Source organism: Lissotriton helveticus, chromosome 3_2 (genome assembly GCF_964261635.1).
Source record: "Lissotriton helveticus chromosome 3_2, aLisHel1.1, whole genome shotgun sequence".
Taxonomy (NCBI): Eukaryota; Metazoa; Chordata; class Amphibia; order Caudata; family Salamandridae; genus Lissotriton; species Lissotriton helveticus.
The window spans coordinates 29,038,074-29,057,616 of NC_136062.1; the positions used below are offsets into that span (position 1 = coordinate 29,038,074).

General features: G+C 40.5%; 1 protein-coding gene and 1 long non-coding RNA gene across 3 annotated transcripts in view; one reads left to right on the forward strand and one right to left on the reverse strand.

The window, feature by feature from the left end:
* LOC144826438 (uncharacterized) overlaps nucleotides 1-19,543 on the forward strand; it is a 665,527-nt gene that overhangs the window by 473,600 nt on the left and 172,384 nt on the right. The gene's annotated exons all lie outside the window — the stretch shown is intronic.
* Nucleotides 1,406-19,543, reverse strand: part of SPPL2A (signal peptide peptidase like 2A) — a 346,877-nt gene continuing 328,739 nt past the window's right edge. For both annotated transcript variants that reach the window (XM_078684763.1, XM_078684764.1), the window contains exon 16: nucleotides 1,406-7,167. In XM_078684763.1, the coding sequence (XP_078540889.1) occupies nucleotides 7,093-7,167 (75 nt within the window). In that variant the 3' untranslated portion in view covers nucleotides 1,406-7,092. The remainder of the gene's footprint in view (nucleotides 7,168-19,543) is intronic.

Sequence of the window (19,543 nt, forward strand, 5' to 3'; positions counted from 1 at the left end):
TTGAATTATCTTAACTACCATCTTGCATCTAAGCTTAAATAAACCTCTGCTTGAATTTTTAACACATTTCTGTGCAGACAGCTTAGACGTAGCACGTGACCCCATTTCTCTCGGTGCAGACTAGTGGCTAACTGTAGCGAGATTGACATGCTTAAGAGTTGGTCATTGATGCACTGTCTTGTTATTTTGTTAGCGTCAACCCATACGATTATGGCACTGGTAGTGAATGTTTAACTTGATATTCCGCTTAATGTTCCTAGTATTCACAAAAAATATTTGAGAAAGGGACAATAGTGATCGTGTTTTGTAATCACTCGTGTGCCACTGTAAATGAATTTGACACACTGCAATGCACCACAGAGAGACCGCTAAACTTTCCCTTGCCTAACCGTCCAAACATTCATTAAGTTCCTAAAAAAAAGCCAAAGAGTGACCTTTCCTTCAGACCACTTATGTGCCACTGATCAGCGCAGTGCAGGGAGTTGACACACTCAAATGCACCATATAGAACATGCGTGGGATAATATCGTTGATGTCAAATTTGGTTACCATCTAACATCTTTTCAGACAATAATTTATAAATACAATTCCTGTTACTTTAGGTTGAGGTGATTTGACAGTGCATATTTAAATCTCCACAATCTGGACATGTTAATGTTCTTGCTATCTTCTCTCTTGTATCTCATGAATTTATAGTTGGTAGAGGTGGTTCCATAATGCCCATTTGGTTCTTACTGAATTCTTGCACTGAATGAACTGCTAAAGCTTGGACCACTCTAATACACTTAGGAACTGGTGATGTACATCTATAAGTCGGGGGTATGCCTAACTGAATACTTTACAATCATGACTTTTAGAATCAAAACAAATATTAAGTGTGTTCACGTAGTCTTTGAAAAGCTATGTCCAAATATACTTCCAGTTCAGGCAATAGCAGCTCTACATTTGACTCTTTGAATTATTTAGTGTATATCAATCCGAGAACTATAATTTAGATAATTAACAAATATTTTCAAAATTAAATTTTAATGTTGATGGTTATAACAATGAGCTTTTGCAACCTATCCAAAACAATGTGAGCTGACCAAGTAGGGTAGGAGTACTGAAAATGTATTATTCAACACATATTTGAGAAGACAAATTTGATTATGAACATGACAGACCATTACACTGGGTTCTTGAACACGTAAAGAGCATGTCTAAGAAGCAATAATCTAATACAGCAGATAAGAAGTGACGACTGAAATCAATCAGGGAAATAGCTTTGCGAACAGTAAAATGGGATAGGTTTTGAAAAAACAACCCTCTGCCCTCTCCTCACTTTGGAGAATACCAAAGTTAGTGGTAATTACAGTGAACATAATCTTCCAGCAGCTGGTCAGGCAAAACAAGTAACTGCACTTACTGGACAGCAAAACTTTTTTTATTTAATACATTTTGATTTGATTGCATATTCCATTTAGTTTTATCTATTTGGACACTGGAAGAAAACGTTTTTACTTCATTTAATTGTTTTATGCTAACGTTTTCCAAAAATACAGTGTTATATAATAAAGCAAACATCAACATTTACAAATAAAGAATTCAAAGAAATAGTTTTCACAGCAATACTGCTAACAATGTCTGTTGTGAATGCAATCTGGAGAGACACAACCATAATGTTGCCAGTGAACCCCTTTTCTATATTTCTTTTGCAGTACTAATTTAAAAGTAACTGCTCTATTTATCTAGCCCCACCTTACTTTAGATCTTTAGCTATTAAACAATATTGATAGGTAATCTGCTCCAAGTTGTCTTTCACATAACACATCTGGAAGTTATGACAAATTTGGAAAAAATGTAAACGGTGTTAAGCGAATATAAGAAAAGCAATGGAAAACGTCATGAACTATGCTGCACTGTTGTATACATCTCCAGGTAGTATTGCTGCTTTAATAAAATTGCTCAAGTTATCCACATGTTTTACAAAGAAATTTGTAGCATAGGTAGTGACAATTTCTTCACAGTTTAACCTGCATGCTTATTCATGAAGATTACACAATTGAAACATTTCCTAAACATCCTGAGCATTATAGAATCCTACTTTTTATTTTGGTTATACATTAATTGTTATTGTGCTAACCCGGCAGTAAACTTAATAATGATTGTTATTGCTAGAATCAGTGCTACAGGCAAACAGAACTCTGTGATTTCAATGCACAGAAGACTGCAGTTTGGATGCCTTGCTACCTATCACATGCATCGTCTGGGTTGTCTTTAGGACACTTATCAGCAGATACCAGGGTCCCATCTTCAGTAGTTCTAGCTCTTCCTTTGAGCGAAGATGTTGAAATATGCCTATAGTTCTAATGAAGTATTCAGTGAGATAAAGAAAAACATCATCATAAAACAAAAGGCAACCTGAAAAGTATAGTTTTTCCTAACAGAGTCTTGCTGATCGCCCATTTGGATTTTCAGAATGTGCTTCAATTTTCTAGAGGCATGCTGGAGTCCTAAGCTTTCTCGTAGCAGTATGCAAAGTCGTATACTTTCATGGTCTTATTTTTTAATATGCATTGCTAGCAAGAAGATGTCAGCATAGGGGTTCAGTTCAAAGGAGAGGCTGCTCCTGAAGTGGGCCACAAAACATCAGCTGTACTTTTAGACAGCTTCTAACTTGACTTGGTGGTCAGGAAAGTCTTAATTTCTATACTTCTGAGGCAAGCGATCTGACAACAAATGTTAGCATGTCGTGCAAGAAAATGTATACACTTAAGGAACAAAATAGTGAACAGTCACTATAGCCCAAAAGGTATTTAGAAAAAGTGGAAAGGGAACATATATTAGTATTTTCCAACGTTGTCTTGCAATGCAGTCTGGAGGCAAGCACTCTCAAGTCTTTGTTGTCTTCTGTTCACAAAGATCCAATAAAAGACTTAATCTACCATATAATAAATTGTACAATCATACAAGTTCTCATTCATTCAATCTCCATTAATTGTTGTGAAACACTGAGAAACTCAGACAATGTATGGATTCTGGAATATATACCCAGAAAGACTCCAGTCTCAACAAGTCTCCTACCATTGTATGTTAAATAACTTGTGTATTCCTCTTTCTTTCTCCTCTCACCGAAATAGAAGGTGCAAATAAAAACATGAGTAATCATCTCTGTGCTGACCAAAATTGACTCCAGTTTTCATTAAAAAAAAATATGAAGTAGATAGGACATAATAAAAAAAAAGAGACCAGTTGCTCAAAGACAGCCAGACAGCCCAGCCTCAGTTCTGGCACACAAGGCTCTGCCTGATCAAGCTTTTTTTTTTGCTTTTAGAAGGTCTACATTTTAAAATGTCCTTCTCTATATTAGGTCAAAGGCTTTTTTCTCCAACAGTGTCTTTATTTTTAACATTGAGAGCGCCCCTCTACATGTGGAAGAACCCAATGTGACTGACCCTCCATCTCCTGCAAACTGTCTTTTTGATCCTAGCTCTTCAATTTCATAAAGCTGCTGTTTTTTTCAAGAATTGGACAATTGGACAAAGAAAAATGAACCAGTCCTCATCCTGAAAGCATGGATCTCCGTTAGGAGCATCCCAGAATTTTCCTTCAGTTTATGGTATAATAATATGATCATGTTGATGAAATCCCTGCTTCCATGAGAATTTGGAAGAAAAAAAAAGCAAAATTTTGAAATTAGATGTTCCAACATCACTATCTTGCTGCCTCGTTACCTTGGTTGAATATAGTGGAGATTCTACAGGTGATTGAACTGTCAGTTCTGTTGTGGTGTTAGGACTGGGTTTAAAAGATTAAGCTATAGCAGCACTGAAAGCTCCATTATCAACAAATAAAGCTCAGACACCTTACGAATAATAAAACCCTGTACCCAAAACCGTACTTTATAAGCAGGAAATCTCCTCTTGACTTCTTAGCGGTATATAAAATGCATAAGAGACTCTGCTCCTCCTCTCCTCCATCAGTAGCCCTTGAGAGCGCAGACAAGTAAACATGCAGTTCCTCACACAAATATCCAATAAGCAAATACCGCTGTTTTGCTCGACAAATAAATATCACCTCTACGTCTCTCTTCAGATATTTAGAGAGCTGCTTCTCAATGGAATTTCTCAGAGGCTGTCCCCATTGCTTCATTTAATAAGTGGAGTTCACAGTTGGCTACTGAGCTTTCCCTTTTCATGCTGCTCCATTTCTACTTTTCAGGTGGATGGGGAGGTCGCCAAAGTGAAACTCCATCAACCATATTGACTACAATTTCTGGTGGAACACACCCATCACCTTGTCATTCTCTTGTCGGCCATCACGGGTACATGGTCATTATCTCATTTCCATAACCTTGGCATGGTTCTAGCAGCGGCATTGCTTTGACTAGATTTAGAATAGTATATGTGCCAGGTCAAAATCATAGCAGGACAAGGTAACGGCCATGCACAGTTAATGGTCATGATGTAAATAGCACCAAGTGTGACATCAATTCCTCCTAACCAGTGTCGACCACTCCCCTCCCAGAGGGAGAAGAATGTTTGTTTGTGAGTCTCTTCCTTTATTTTTTATTTTTTGCGTTTTCTTTATACTGTTTCATTATGAAATAAAACTCAGAATGGGTTGCGGCCAGCACATTTTGTTTGCTTTTTAATGTGAAGTTTTCTATTTTAATGTGGGGTTAACTTCAAAAAGGGATATAGGTTTTTAAGTTGGTAGGTAAGGTATAGGTTAGCTTTTGAGGTATCTGATGAGTCTTTGCCCTCTCCATGTTTAGCATTTAGTGAAGATACCCACACTGAAGAACTAGGATTATAAGTAGATACTTTCTCCTAACACACAGTACAGGCTCTCTTACTCCTTTGTTCTTTACTAAATTTACTCCAGACTAATGATACACATATAATGAGTATGTGATGGCGAAACCTTAGACAGTTCAGTTATTTATTTATTTTTTAACGATAAACGAAGGGGCACACCAAGCTTGTTGAGTTTCCCCTCCTTCAACATACTGACCGGCTTCCCAAAGTTCTACTCATTTTCTCTCCAGCCACATGATAAGCCACGGACCGAGGGTGGTGTGATGTTTGGATCAAAGGGAGCTAGGAACTAGGAATCCCTCTGGTGAATAACTTGTGTTTAATTCTATGTACATTATTCCTTTGTTCCTCAAGGCTAATGGGAAGATTACCAAGATTGTGTTACCTTAGATCACTGGCGGTTTAGAAATAACATGATACAGAGGACTATCCAAAAATAATTTTTAACAGGACTTTCCCAAACTGAGGCTCCCATCAGGAGTAAGCATTGTCACCTAAGATTTACAAAAATCATAGAGATGCACTTGAGTGTGGTCTGAAGATCACATCTAAAGGCAGATTGATAGAAAGGCTATTAATGCTACTTTTGAGCTATCTGTTTGTAAAATAATATTTTTAGGAAGGAGACAGCTAACTTAGTAACTTTTTTGAGATACATAGAGCGCTTATGTGTCAGACTCTGAAGGTACATGTATGTTAAAGTAGTTGACACAAATAGGTGAAAAGAAAATAGCAAACAGTATAAGTACTTGGGATAGCTGCATAAACATACTTGCTTATGGCGGTTGTGTCTGAGGTACACCAAAAATATACTTGCAGAAGTAGACAATCTGCATTTCTTAAACCTTTGAAATTGAGTGGGAGAATAAATATCAAGGAGCAAGGTCTTAGGAGGAGGGTTAAGGGAAACTCCCTCCCTCAGTGAAAAAAACGATCAAGGTGCCAAGAAATGTGAAGCATAATTTGAGACGTATTTGCTATAGAAAGAAAGGATTGGAGCTTTAGGACGCCTAAGGCCTGTTGGGGAAAGGGTAAGGGATGGGCCACACATAGGTTACTGTGAAAAAAACAACCCAATGCTTTCCCCTGACAGAACTACCGTCCCATTAGTGTGGAGAATCTAGGTATACAAATTTGCAAGAATTACCTATTTTATCAATATTCAAAGTGGCTTAAACCGCATTATTAGTCTAACAAACAAAAATATATTTATAGATTCCAAAAATGTGTGCAAGATTTGGCTAATGCTTGACAAAAGAATGAGTTACATTCAAGGAGCTATCAATTCGATAGCACATAAGTCTGAAAGCCTACCTTGTCTAAAATAAAATTACTAACCATTTATGAAACATTTCTAGATTATGCAAGGCTAGCTTTTTAGGTAAAATTTAACAGCCTACCACCACAAATTAGGGGTGAAACGTAGGCTCATTATTAAACATTAAATACATATGTACAAAACAAGCTAAAAATTAGAGCTCATGCTATGTCATTAGTAAATAGTCAGATGTAACATTACAATTTCAAAATGTATTTGAACAGAATAAATAACTGACAATCTATCAGAATTTGCAGCATCTTGGTTGCCTTTACTTATTATCCATTTCATGTATTGTACATACCAGTGGAGTGTACAATACATTTTTAAGAGAAAGTTACATGAATTCAGTTGCACACAGAAAATAATAGTTATGCTACTTTGCCTAATCATGGATTATTTCAAAAGAGAAACTAAAAGACTGAGCATCCTAATATGAGAAATATATTATAGGACAGGTTGTCTTTCTTTTTTTAATATTCAAGGCTATAAGTTTCATCTTGGCAAAAATATTTTGTAGAGGGCAACCTTGCCATCCCATTTGGGTTGCTTCTGTCGAAATAACCATTTGTTAAACTACTGATTGTATTTAACAGAGTATCTATATACTTATGCACATTATAGTTGATCAAATTTAAGCGAAAAACAAATTGGATATGAAATATGCAGCATTTTTTCTTGACCACAATGCCAAGAAATACATTCTAAAAAATATATCTACAATAATTTTAAAACTTGCATAGGTCAAACACTTCAAATTGAAATAAGGCACATTTGTCTGTGTTTTACAGAACATCTTGTTTACCCACTTGGGCTTCATCGGGAGGCTTCATAAAAATATACATAGCCTATTGGAGAGACCATTGCTGTCATATTGACTAAAGAAAGCATTCTAATGTTATGATTATAAAATCATGGTAATTCTGTGCAATGCCTTTGTTCTACAAACACTTTATAACCTACACTAGGGATGTGCTATGGCACTTCAGAGTATTTTGTAGAATCCTCCGCGTTTTCTTCATTAACTGCTGACTCCAGGTGTTCCATTACCTGGTAAAAAACAAAAAACAAAACGTTAACCATCTAAAAGATAATCTGTAATCGAACCCTTTTGTTAAGGAATGGAGCCCCACAAATAAAACGGTGTACTATGTGTAATTGCATTGCTAGAAACATAGATTTCAAATTTAATTGGAAGACTGGAGGCTCCTGTTATGAATCTCTAATCTTGCCTTCATTTAAACAGCAGCAGTCGAGAAAAATGAAAAACTACAAATCCAATCAGGTTTAGAAACAAGTCAATGGGAAACAACGCATAGTATCATAAACAGCCAATGAGGCAACAGCATCCCCTATAATACAGTGGTGTAACGAAAGTTGAAGGGGCCCCCCTGCAAGGTACATAGAGGGGCCCCCGCTCTGGATTTAATCCGGAGCTCCCAGGCCTGCGTACTGTGCTGAGGGGGCCCCCCCCGCATTGCGGGGGCCTTTGTTACGCCACTGCTATAATATCCATCTTGACAGCGAACCGTCCTCTTTTCTTGCTGCTCGCAGTCAAGATAAGTATTTGATATTGCCTTATCTTCACATTGTTGGTGGTCAAGTACAATATTTAGCCAGTATTTGTGGTGTATACTTACTGCGCGTTATTTACTTTGTTTCCATTGTTTTTATTTCTTGGGCCAATTGTTTCACGCCGTCACAAGCGCTTCTGCACCTATTGTTCTATCGAGCGAGTCCCCGGTAACACTGATCATTCCCTTTGATGCAGTAATAAGGATGCCTTGTTTGCCCTCCTACTTCAACCTGTTCTTCACTGGCCTTCTTTGGCACTATTACTCCCGCCGGATAGTTGTCGGAGCCCTGGAGGGCTCTTTCATGTTACCGACGTTGGAGCTCGGACCTTCCCAGGGACACAGCCTTGCTTCTTGCCCCCTTTACTGTTTCTGCACAGCCTATCTCGACCCAGAGGGAGGAAATTGTGCTCCTTTGCTAAACATTGTCCTTAACTCTACATTGGCTCATTTTGTCTATATTTTCGCAAAGAGTTATTGCTTCAAGGCTTTTCAGTCTTTTTGTGGCCTGTCAGTCTAATAATATGGAGCTCTATAGTTCCCCAATATTTAATGAAAATGATAATGATGGCGAAGATTTCGAGAATAATTAAAATGGGCTTATAAATGGGTATATACAATCTCCTGTGGAGCAAGCTGTTGCCGCCTGTATGGATGAAGTGACAAAGAATATTGACATTTCTGTAAATAATTTGGTAGCTAAACCTTTTTTGGCCCATTCTGCGGTGGGAAAGCAGAAAGCGCAAAGCCATGGCGAATCCTCGATCAGCTAAAAGTGCTCTGTCAACAGCTCCAAAGTCTAATGTTGTGCTTATAACTACTGAGGCTCCCTCCACATGATCGAGGACTTAGTTCCTCCTAGGCCTCCTTCTAAGGAGGGGAGTAATAATGCAGCTTCCAAATGTAAATCCAAATCTAAAATTATTGATAACAAAATTCAAAAATTGTGATTACTCAAATCCTTACCTTTGTTTGCCATTGGACAAACAAACCAGGGCCAAATTCAAAATGGAATGCCCTAGATCTTCGTTACCATCTCATATAGCCTCTACGTCCGCTATTGATCCCAACATACTTACTTTTTTCTCTAAACTCGGGAAAGATCCTTGTAAAGGGGTGGACAAGGCCTGGTCTACATGCCAGGATAAGATGCTGAATGGCATAGGTCACCTGGCACGTATCTTTGACTCAGCTGAGTTCACCAGACTTGACAATACTTCCAATGGTCCTGAAGATCTGTCCATGTGGACGCAATGAGCCTTCTGTTTGTTAGGAAATGCCAACTCTGCGATTACTCATGAACAAGAAAGGGTCTTTTGTTAAATTTAGACCTCAAATTAGCAAACGTTGTACCATGGATCCCGGTATTAATAAGGAAGGTCTCTTGTTTGGGGATTCCTTTATTAGGAACTTAGTAAATATTTCACTACTTTGGCCTCACTGGATAAGCCTAGCGATATCTCAAAACAGTATTTTCATGGGTTTTTGCCAGGGCCAGTAGAGGCAGGAGCTGCTTTACTGCCCGCAACTTCTGAAACTAAGGATTTAGAGGCTCCTACAACGCAAACTATCAAGAAAACAAGCCATAATTCTACCCGCAGAGAGGCAGAGGTTTCCGAGGCCGAGGCCAAAATAAGCTACAGAAACATAAACCAAGCAGATAGGTCTTCCTTCTGGCCTACTTTTTGTAGGAGACTGGTTAAGATTTGTTTGACAAAATGGCAATAAATAACCTCCGATCCTTGGGTACTAAACACCATACAAGGTTACTCTATAGAACTTTAAGCAATGCCTTCTCAAACAGTATTTGCCTCCCAAAAATTTCTCATCCTAAGTGCCTGCCCTAATATCGTCCGCCAATGCCGTCCGCGCTGAGACCGGGCCTAGGGCCAGAAATTCTGCGCTGGTAACTTCTTATGCCTCTCCTACTAAGAATTTTATTCTATCCTTGAATACGCATTCTGTGAATTGTCCCCAAGCTCTTGTAGTAGATAAGTGGACAGGTCCCATAGGCTGCCAATATTGTAAACAAAATATTGCACCTTTCATAAAACAAAAGATTAAAGATACTGAGAGGACTCTTAGGGGAGGCCTCATAAACGCCCGATCTATGTGTAAGAATGCTCAACACATATATGATCTGATTACCGAAAAACAACTAGATTGTTTATTTGTGACAGAGACATGGCTTAAGGATTGGTCTAACCCTGACATTGTCCTAGCTCTACCCCCGGGCTTTGTCATACAGAGGCTGGATAGACCCCACCAGCGGGGAGGAGGGCTGGCAATAATCCATCGGGACTTCCTTAAATGCACAACTATGGAATTACCAGGCATAAAAGGAGCAGAATGTCTTGGTTTCAATCTTCAAGTCCATGACTCTTTCACTTTTTCCGGGATGTTAATATACCGACCCCCTGGACAATCAACCCAATTTCTGGAAAGTATAGGGGAGGTACTTGCTAGTCTGATTGTGCGATTCGCAAATTTTACGTTGCTAGGAGACATAAATATTCACCTGGATAACATCAGTGACTCTAACGCACTGTGCTTTAAAGAAACCTTACATATTTTAGGATTGATAACTCAAACAGTAGAGCCAACTCACACAGCTGGACATATCTTGGACTGTATCTGCTCTAATCTAAACACAATTAAAGTGGATTCACCGCTAACCCAAACATGGTCAGACCATAAGTTTATAGGTTTTAACCTTAAAGTTGACAATAAAAAGGAAATTAAAATAACTTCAGGTAATACAAAATCTACCCCCTGCTGGGGAAAGATAATAGAACACCCAGATTTGAAAAGCTGGGTGGAAGCAGAAAAAGCAACTATATCAGGGAATACGATCATCGACAATGAACACTATGAGGGCTGGATGAGAACTATAGGGGAAAGACTGAAAACTCGTGGAACAAAACCTAAAACTACCCAAGGGAAAAAATCCGCCCCTGGTACACTAGCTCACTAAAAGGAACATTGAGAGAAGTGAGAGTATTAGAGCGTAAGTGGCGTCGCCACTATAAGAGTGACGACCGGGAAAGATACAAAAAGGCCAGGAGAAACTATCATATCTCAATCAAACTTGCTAAAACAAACCACTACACAAAACTGATTGAGTCTACGAATAATAAGCAAAAAGAGATAATCCAAATTGTCAACGGTTTTAGGAAACCTAAAATACTGTCCCAAGAAATCCCGCCATCCCAGTCTCTCTGCAATGAAATCGCAGTTTACTTTGAACATAAAATTACCAATTTCACAAAAGATTTCCCACAGATTAATCAGGAAGAGCTAGATGAAGATTTTAAAGCTCTAAAGGAAAGATCGGGTACCACTACTTGGGAAAGCTTTGCCATGATTAGTCCTGCGGAATCGTCCCAGGCTATCTCCAGACTGAATTCAGGTTCCCCTTTTGATCCTTGCCCCCCGCTGTTTCTAAAGGCTATTAAAGATGAAGTTAATCCATTGATTAACTCCATACTCAACTCCTCACTCCAAACAGGAGATATCCCAACATGCTGGAAGGTCGCAGCAGTTAGACCTCTCCAGAAAAAAGCCATCCAAGACCCTACAGTATTATCAAATTTGCGGCCTATTTCGCTGCTTCCAGCAGTATGCAAACTTGCAGAGACCTGTATTAATAAACAGCTCACAACATACCTGGAGGGTAATAATCTTCTCCATCCAAATCAGGCTGGTTTCAGGTCCCAGCATTCGACTGAATCCGCTCTCTTGTTCTCCACTGAAACAATTAGAGCTGCTTTGGATCAGGGCAAAAGAGCAGTACTGATCCTGCTAGATTTATCTGCAGCCTTCGACACGGTGTCCCACAATATCTTGATACATCGCCTTAGGACAGTGGGCATAGGGGGCACCGTGTTGAAATGGTTTAACAACTTTTTGAGACAAAGAAAGCAGATTACTATGCTGGGGCAGTACTGTTCAGAAGAAAGGGAAGTCCAGTCTGGGGTACCTCAGGGCTCTAGTCTGAGCCCTATTTTATGTAATCTTTATATGGTCCCACTGATGGAGCTTATCTCTTCCTTTGCCATCAGCTCTATAGCATACGCCGATGACACCCAACTTGTCCTAATCTTGGATGAGGACGTGGCCATTGCCGAATGCTCTCTGAGAAATTGTTTGAAGGCCACCTTTGAGTGGATGAACAGGAATCATCTGAGATGTAACACCGCAAAGACCGAAATTTTACCCTTTGGTAAAAATAACCTGTTCTCCCCCCAAACTTGTTGGCCGATAGAGGCTGAGGCGCCGCCTAGCACCATCATGGCGGCTCGAAATCTAGGAGTCAAATTTGATGAGACATTAACCTTCAAACAACAGGCCAGTGAAGTAGCAGGATCGTGCTTTAATGTAATAAAGGGTCTAAATTCTTTACCTTTCTTCCCCTGTCAGCCAGACGAACGGTAGCAGTGGCATTAATTATATCCAGGTTGGATTATTGTAATAGTTTATATGCAGGGGCAAATAAAGCAGCTCTACATAAACTACAAATGGTCCAACATGCTGCAGCAAGATTAGTGCTGAAAATGCCTAGAAAAACTTCAGCCTCTGCAGCACTTGATATGCTACACTGGCTCCCCAACCAAAAGCGGATCCTATTTAAGGTCCTAATGATAACTTTTAGGGCCTTCCACATACAAGGACCACGATATCTGTCTAAAAATTTCATCCGCTATCACCCCAGCCGAGAACTAAGATCGGCAACAGCCAATTTGATGGTGGTTCCAAAATTCCGGCTTGCCACAAGAGGAGGAAAATCTCTAGCGGTTAGAGGAGCTAAAGCCTGGAATAAACTCCCTCACCAAATCCGGGAAATCACTTGCGAAAGCAAATTTAGGAAATTTCTTAAAACCTGGATCTATAGCCTGGCTGACACAACCTGTAAAATCCTGGTTTAGGAGCTAATGCCAACATGAGTATTACATCTCTCATTATCTGGAATACACAAGTCAAAAGCGCCAAGATGCTCTTCGGAGTGATAGTGCGCTATAAAAGTTCCCTATCACATCACATCACATCACATCACATCACATATCACAAATCGCATATCACAAGAAATTGCTTTTCTTTTACACAATCGTTCAGGTTTCTAACATTCTCTTTTCTTAGTACAAAAGAAATACAAAAAGATGAGACCTGTTATCAATATCAGACACTTCAACCAATTAGTGATTTATCGTCATTTCAAGTTGGAGACTATTGTCCATCTCAGGGACGCATTACTTCAAAATGATTGGATGGTACGTTTGGATCTACAGAGTGCCTATCTTCTGGTTCCCATTCATCACAATCACAGGGAAATGTTTTAAACTTAAATGGCAGGTGGAAACATATAATTGTTCCTCTCTTCCCTTAGGCCTTTCCTCTGCAAAGTCTTGCTTCCCAAAAACCATGAAGCCAGTCGTAGGTTATCTCAAGTCTTAAGGTATCAGACTTAAAATGTATTTGTTTACCCTAGGCAAAGTCAAAGCCATGAAATCAGAGATTCTCCAGACTCTTCACAGTTCTTCCAATTGCCTCAGATACCTAGCAATGATTGTCGGTCTTCTTTCATAGTCGATCCAGGCCATCTTTCGGGGCTCCTTCACTATTGAGCTCTCCAAAGACTAAAGATTTGCCATTTGCGCTGGGTTCTCGCCTACTCAAACACCATCAGTCTACATCCAAAACCCCAGCTAGAAATCCAGTGGCGGCGGACCATTTAGATGCCCCAATCTTGTATTATAATCCGATGCAAGTCTGACAGGCCAGGACACCTGGTGTGATCAGATCGCAATTTGGGGTACATGGTCTCGCAGTGAGTCCAGATTGCATATAAAGATGCTTGCAGGTTCCTTTGCAATTGGAAGCCTAGAAAAAAACAAAGTTCATTGTTCCATTCATTCTTCGCATGGACAATATTACCAGAGTACGATACACCAATGATCTTGATGGCATCAGATTCAAGCCCATGGCAGAACTGGCAAAGAGGTTTTGGGAATTCTGTCACAATTTATCGATTTGTGCAGAATATATGTCCGGGAATCTCAAAATAATAGCCAATTGGCATTCCTGTTAACTTCACGATTCCGGCGATTGGAGACTTCATCCTTCTGTGTTAAGGTCTCTTTTCATAAATGAGGACCATTTAAAATAGACCATCTCGCATCCTGACTTAATTCCCAACTTTCCCAGTTTCTCAGCTAGGCGGCCGCACTGACTAGCATTGGCTTAAGATGCCGTTTTGAAAGGCTGGTCCTAAGCAATCAACTACGTGTTCCCTCCTTTTATGATCAAAAGGGTGTTAGCTCAAGTCAGACGACAATAAGCAACCTTAGTCACTGTGCTTCGGTTCTGTCAATCCCAGGTATACTTTTCCCCTCTGCTAGAATTAGCAATACATTTTTCAGTTCTTCTACCTTCTATTCTCAATCTCCTCCTGGAACCTCAAAGATCACCTCACAATCGACGGAGTGGGCATCGAGTTTTACTAAATTTATATAGACACTCTAGCCCCGTCCTGAAAGCAGTTTATGAAGGAGCCTTCAAAACAGGTTCACTCCCGCCCACCATGCGAGAAGCCATGCTGGTCTCGCTGTTGAAGCCTGGTAAAAACCCAGACTCCACAGATTCCTACAGGCCACTATCGATGATAAACTGTGATGCCAAAATATTGGCTAAAGTGCTTGCTAATAGACTAACCCTACTAATGGATAGGCTTATCCGCCCTGATCACACAGGTTTCATACCAGGCCTCTCAACGTCGCACAATTTTCTAACACTTTTTTCTATCCTACATGATATTGATCAGGACGAACAGGCGGTGGCTGTCTTTTTAGACGCCACCAAAGCGTTTGACTCCCTGGAATGGGGATACCTGCTGGCGGTATTGACGCACATGGGATTTCCACTGGGATTTCTCCAGTGGCTCAAGTTGCTCTATAATGAGCCCTGTGTGTTGGTTCTTCTAAACGGGGAACGCTTCCCAGCCTTTGGCATCACTAGGGGTACGCGACAGGGTTGTCCCCTGTTACCACTATTATTTGTTATCTCCATGGAACCTCTTGCGGCTATGCTCCGCCAACATCACAAACTCTATGCACTAGATTTTCCCACAAGGCCTATTTTAATACCACTATACGCAGACAACATCACATTATATGTGCGTAACCCAGCTGATGGACTTAACGCCATGACAAGGGAAATAATAAAACTTGGGGCTTTTTCAGGTATAGCCATTAACTGGTTTAAATCCCAAGTCATGCCATTAACAGACGCTACCGCCTCATTCCAGATGGACTATCCACTACTGTGGAGCAATGACGGAGTCCGGTATCTGGGGATCAATGTTACAAGAGACAAGAAGGAACTCATGCGTTCCAACTACAGGGTGACTCTCGCTAAAGTGGAAGAACTGATCAGTAGATGGATCGCCTTTCAACTTTCTATGGCCGGTGAATAGCTCTAATGAAAATGGTCATAATGTAACAAACCTGATGCCTCGACATAATTGGTAATTTGATTTGTAACCGCCCTTCTCACAAACCTTAGCCAGACTTGGCAAAAGCGAGATTGGGCGGTAGTTTCCAGGAGTCAACGGGTCCAGAGACGGCTTCTTAAAAAGGGGGAGAATTTGAGCCTGCTTCCAGGACACCGGAACATAGCCTCCCGCAAGACATGTTGACAATTTGATTGACTTCGGGATTGATAATGTTTGCCGCAGCAGCCAGAAGTCTGGCAGCACAGGGATCAGATGGAGAGCCCAACTTCAGTGCTTTAAGGATTTTGAGGGTGCCAGACAGATCTATAGGCACAAAGGTTGAGAGTGTGTTGGCAAGGTCAGCTGAAGGCCGGCCAGAAGGGGAAGCTGTAGGTAGAGTGGCACAGGAGGAGAAACTAGCTTGGATGGTACAAATTTTGTCTCCCAAAAACTTTGCAAGAGTATTACACAAAGACTCTGAAACTGGGGCGGCATGAGCCGGGGCACTAGGGGACATAAAACTTTGCACAATAGAGAAGATTTCTTTTGAGTTATTATTGGCCCAATCGATATGTAGAGTAAAGTATCAGCTTTTAGCGATCACTATAGCGGCGTAATAGTTTTTTTGTTTGGATCTGAGTGAGTGTTTTGCCATAGAACAATAGCCGCTGGAACGCCAAACCCTCTCCAGTATTTTACACTCATGTTTCAGGGCTTTCAACACTGGAGAAAACCAAGGCTTAGAAGAAGAATCTCTTGCCAGCTTAAGCCGGCACAGTGGGGATAGAGCAGACACAGTGTCAGAGATCCATTCAGTAAACCTGGTCACATTCCCTTCCAGATCCTGCTGAAGGGAAGGCCGGGAGGCAGCCAAAGTGATAATACACTGGAGAGGGTCGAATTTACTGAATTTCGGGGGCGATGGCAGCGAGCCAGCCTGGATGGCTGGGTGACATCCCAGGAAAAGCAAATAAGGAAGTGATCCGACCAAGAAACAGGAGAGGGCTTGACCACCTGAGTAGGGAGGTTAAAACAGGTGGTATCTAAGATGTCACCCCCTTGATGAGTGGAATGAATGACCCACTGAGAAAGTTGAGCCATTTGAAGGGAGTCAAAGAAATCGTCCGAATCTCTAGCCTCTAGTTGATCAAGGTGAAGATTCCCATAGCTCAGAACCATGTAATGGGCAAAACACAGTGCTCGCTCAGCTACCACATCCCCACAGGATTCCAGAAAGGCACCAGCCGGACGATAGATGAGGGAGCCGCCTAATGTGAAATGGGCCGAAAACTGGATGCTGAAATCCAAAACCTCACACTGGCCCCATAGGCTAGAAGTTTCACTACAGAGAACCCAATTATCCGTGTGCAAAATGGCCAAACCACCCCCTCTGCCGACGGGGCGGTTCAATCGTCGAAGCTTATAACCAGTACGTGTAACCTGCGCAATAATAGGGTTGGAGGAAGAATTCAGCCAAGTCTCTATAACAAACAGCAGATATAATGAGTTGTCAGAGACCAGGTCAAACACGTCCACATGATGCTTCCTCAGTGATCTAGCATTAATAAGAGCCGCTCTAACACGCGTAACCCTCAAAGATTAATTGGACAAAATGCTGAAAGGGAGCTCTAATGTTGGAGTAAAGAGACAGACAGTTCAAATAAATTCCGAGTTAAAAAGTATAGTGCTGCCACTGTGTGAAGGTCAGGAGGGAGGCCGCAATGTTTTAAAAAGCTCACCCGATAACTGGAGGACATTACTAGGAGACGGCCCAACTCGGGCAGCATAACTGGCCCTGGCCGTTGACTTAACGCTGACAGGCGCAGATGGGCTTGCCTTAGGCGCGTCCTCTGCGCGTCTGGGTAGAGGCTATTAAATAGAGTTGTATGAGGATGGCGTGCAGCGACTTGAGCGTTGAGCGCGAATGGCGCATGGCATGGCCAAGATGGCCGCTAAAAAGAAACCTGCCTGGAGAAAGTGGAAAGTGCAGGTGAAAGGGAGTATAACACACTCCAACGTTAAAAATGTCAGCAAAAATCAAATTTCCGAGTAAAATATTCTCCCAAATAACAGTACATATAAACAGCGGAATAAAAGCAGTATTTTAAAATCAGCAAAGTAAGCCTTTTCCAAGTCAGATTGATTTTTTTGCTACTTATTTTTTAACATGGGAATTGGTGTTTATATTTCTTTCTCGGATTACAAAGTGAGAGGAGTTTTTAATGTGACCTTTGCGACAATGTCGCTGTGGTTCAGGGAGCATGAAGGGAAATGCCGGCTGTAGGATATCTTTTTTTGTTACCTACAACAAAATTTAAATACCTGTAAATTATGTGTACACATTTCAGAATATCCCAGCAGTTAAAGTAAAAATTAAGCAAATTTTTTGTGCTTGTGTAGTGTGAAGGAAAGAAAGGCTTTAATAGGATCAAAACACTCTTCCTTGATAATGCGTAAATGATAAACATTCAATGAAACATGATTTTCACACATTATCATTTGTGTGATACATAGTTTTATCAATAAAACTGGATGTCTGTGCAAATTTACTAGTGGCCATTTCAATGGAAAAAGTGTTGTTTAAATGACAGTGCACTGCTGCACAATGGTTTAGTAATATATTTGCAACAGTGTGCTCCAAAATGGGCCACCAGCTGAACCCTTACTACTCTCCAGCTGAAAGCATTTGCTACGCTTTGTATGAAGCTAGGATTGTTCATATTCCCTCACATCTCTGTAATGTAACATTGATCTCTTCACCCCCCATTCTGAAAATTGTACCAGCACCACTAGTGTAAAGGTGCTAAACTATGTCCCCAAGTCTAGTTTTAAAACAACCCCATGCAAGTATTTCCAAGCAATGCTCCTGGCGAATCTTCCAGTATTTTCTGCTGCTGTTTTTTTACTTCACAAAAACATTTAACAGAGAATGTTCTCACTGCATGTGATCATATATAATTATTCCACTCGTGTACGACTTTCACACATCAATTAAGAAATAAGGATGCGGCCTAACGGCCACAGCTGCCTAATTTGGATCCGGGGAACCTGGTTCGAGTCCCTGCATCGGCAAATCACTTAATATACAATTAAATCTGACCATGTGTATTGTAATCTGTTGCTCATGCAAGGCGCTCCAATGCCATTAGGCAGTGTGTGTATATATATATATATATATATATATATATATATATATATATATATATATATATACATACATATATATAAAACCTGTCCAAGCACCCATTCTACACAGAACAATCCTAGATGGATGCCACGCCCTCTTCTGAAATCAACCAAATAAAAGGAATAGAGAGGGGCTGTGGCAGTCCTCAAAGAACATTAACCACAACCAATATTACGACTTCACGGTCCTGGAATAAGTATCACTCCTTTGTTCACTGCTTTTTGTGTGACTCTTTCGCAGCCTTTTTTCCCCTCATGTATCCACTTCCCCTACAGAGTCCCGCTTTAGCCACTGCTCATTTATTCTCAACAGCAGCTATTATGATAAAACATATGAATCTCTGAAATCAAAATACGATTTGAAATCCCCAGCACTATGCCAGACCTCGTCCTTGCTCGCTAACTTGGAAGCACTTGACTTCCATTAACTGGTCACTCACCCAAACCAGTCAGCAGGCCCCACCTTCAACACTACAGTCGCCCACATGTCTCTAATCTTCAGAAAGCCAACTCCACCACATGTAGAGACAATCACCTAGTTCAATTCAAAGGCAACCGCCAGGCACAACTGAAGCACTTGCAGCCCGCAATACAATCATAATGACTAACCTTGGAAGAATGTAAATTTTAAAAAACAGATCCCTGAAAAAATATAGAAAAAAAACATACAACCTGAATAATAATCACTGGCAAACCTAATAGGCTAGGCTTTAATGGGGTAACATATGCAAACAGACAGGAACAAATACTATCGGCATTTGTCTACCGCACTAAAGCCAGACCTGTTGGCTTTCCTAATGTTTATATTTTTTCACTGATAGCACACATACAATATCTCTCACATTCATACCCACATCACCCTATTTTTTACACCCTCACACACACACATACTACTATTAAAACACACAATGTTCTTAAATACATATACACAAAATAATGTTGTGTTGATGGAGGTAGTAGTGGTGAAGGTTGTAATGGTGGTGTGTTCTTTGAGAATCTCATAGAAAATGCAGCTTTCTCCCAAACCAAACAGTCTACTGCCAGACAAACACACGTTTGAGTCAGAAGCACTGCATCAGCACTAATCTGCAACTGAGGTGACTTCACAAACTGTTGACACTATTGGAGTTTTTGTTCTTCTACACAACTTGTCCTCAGCTTTTGACATAGTAGGGAACAA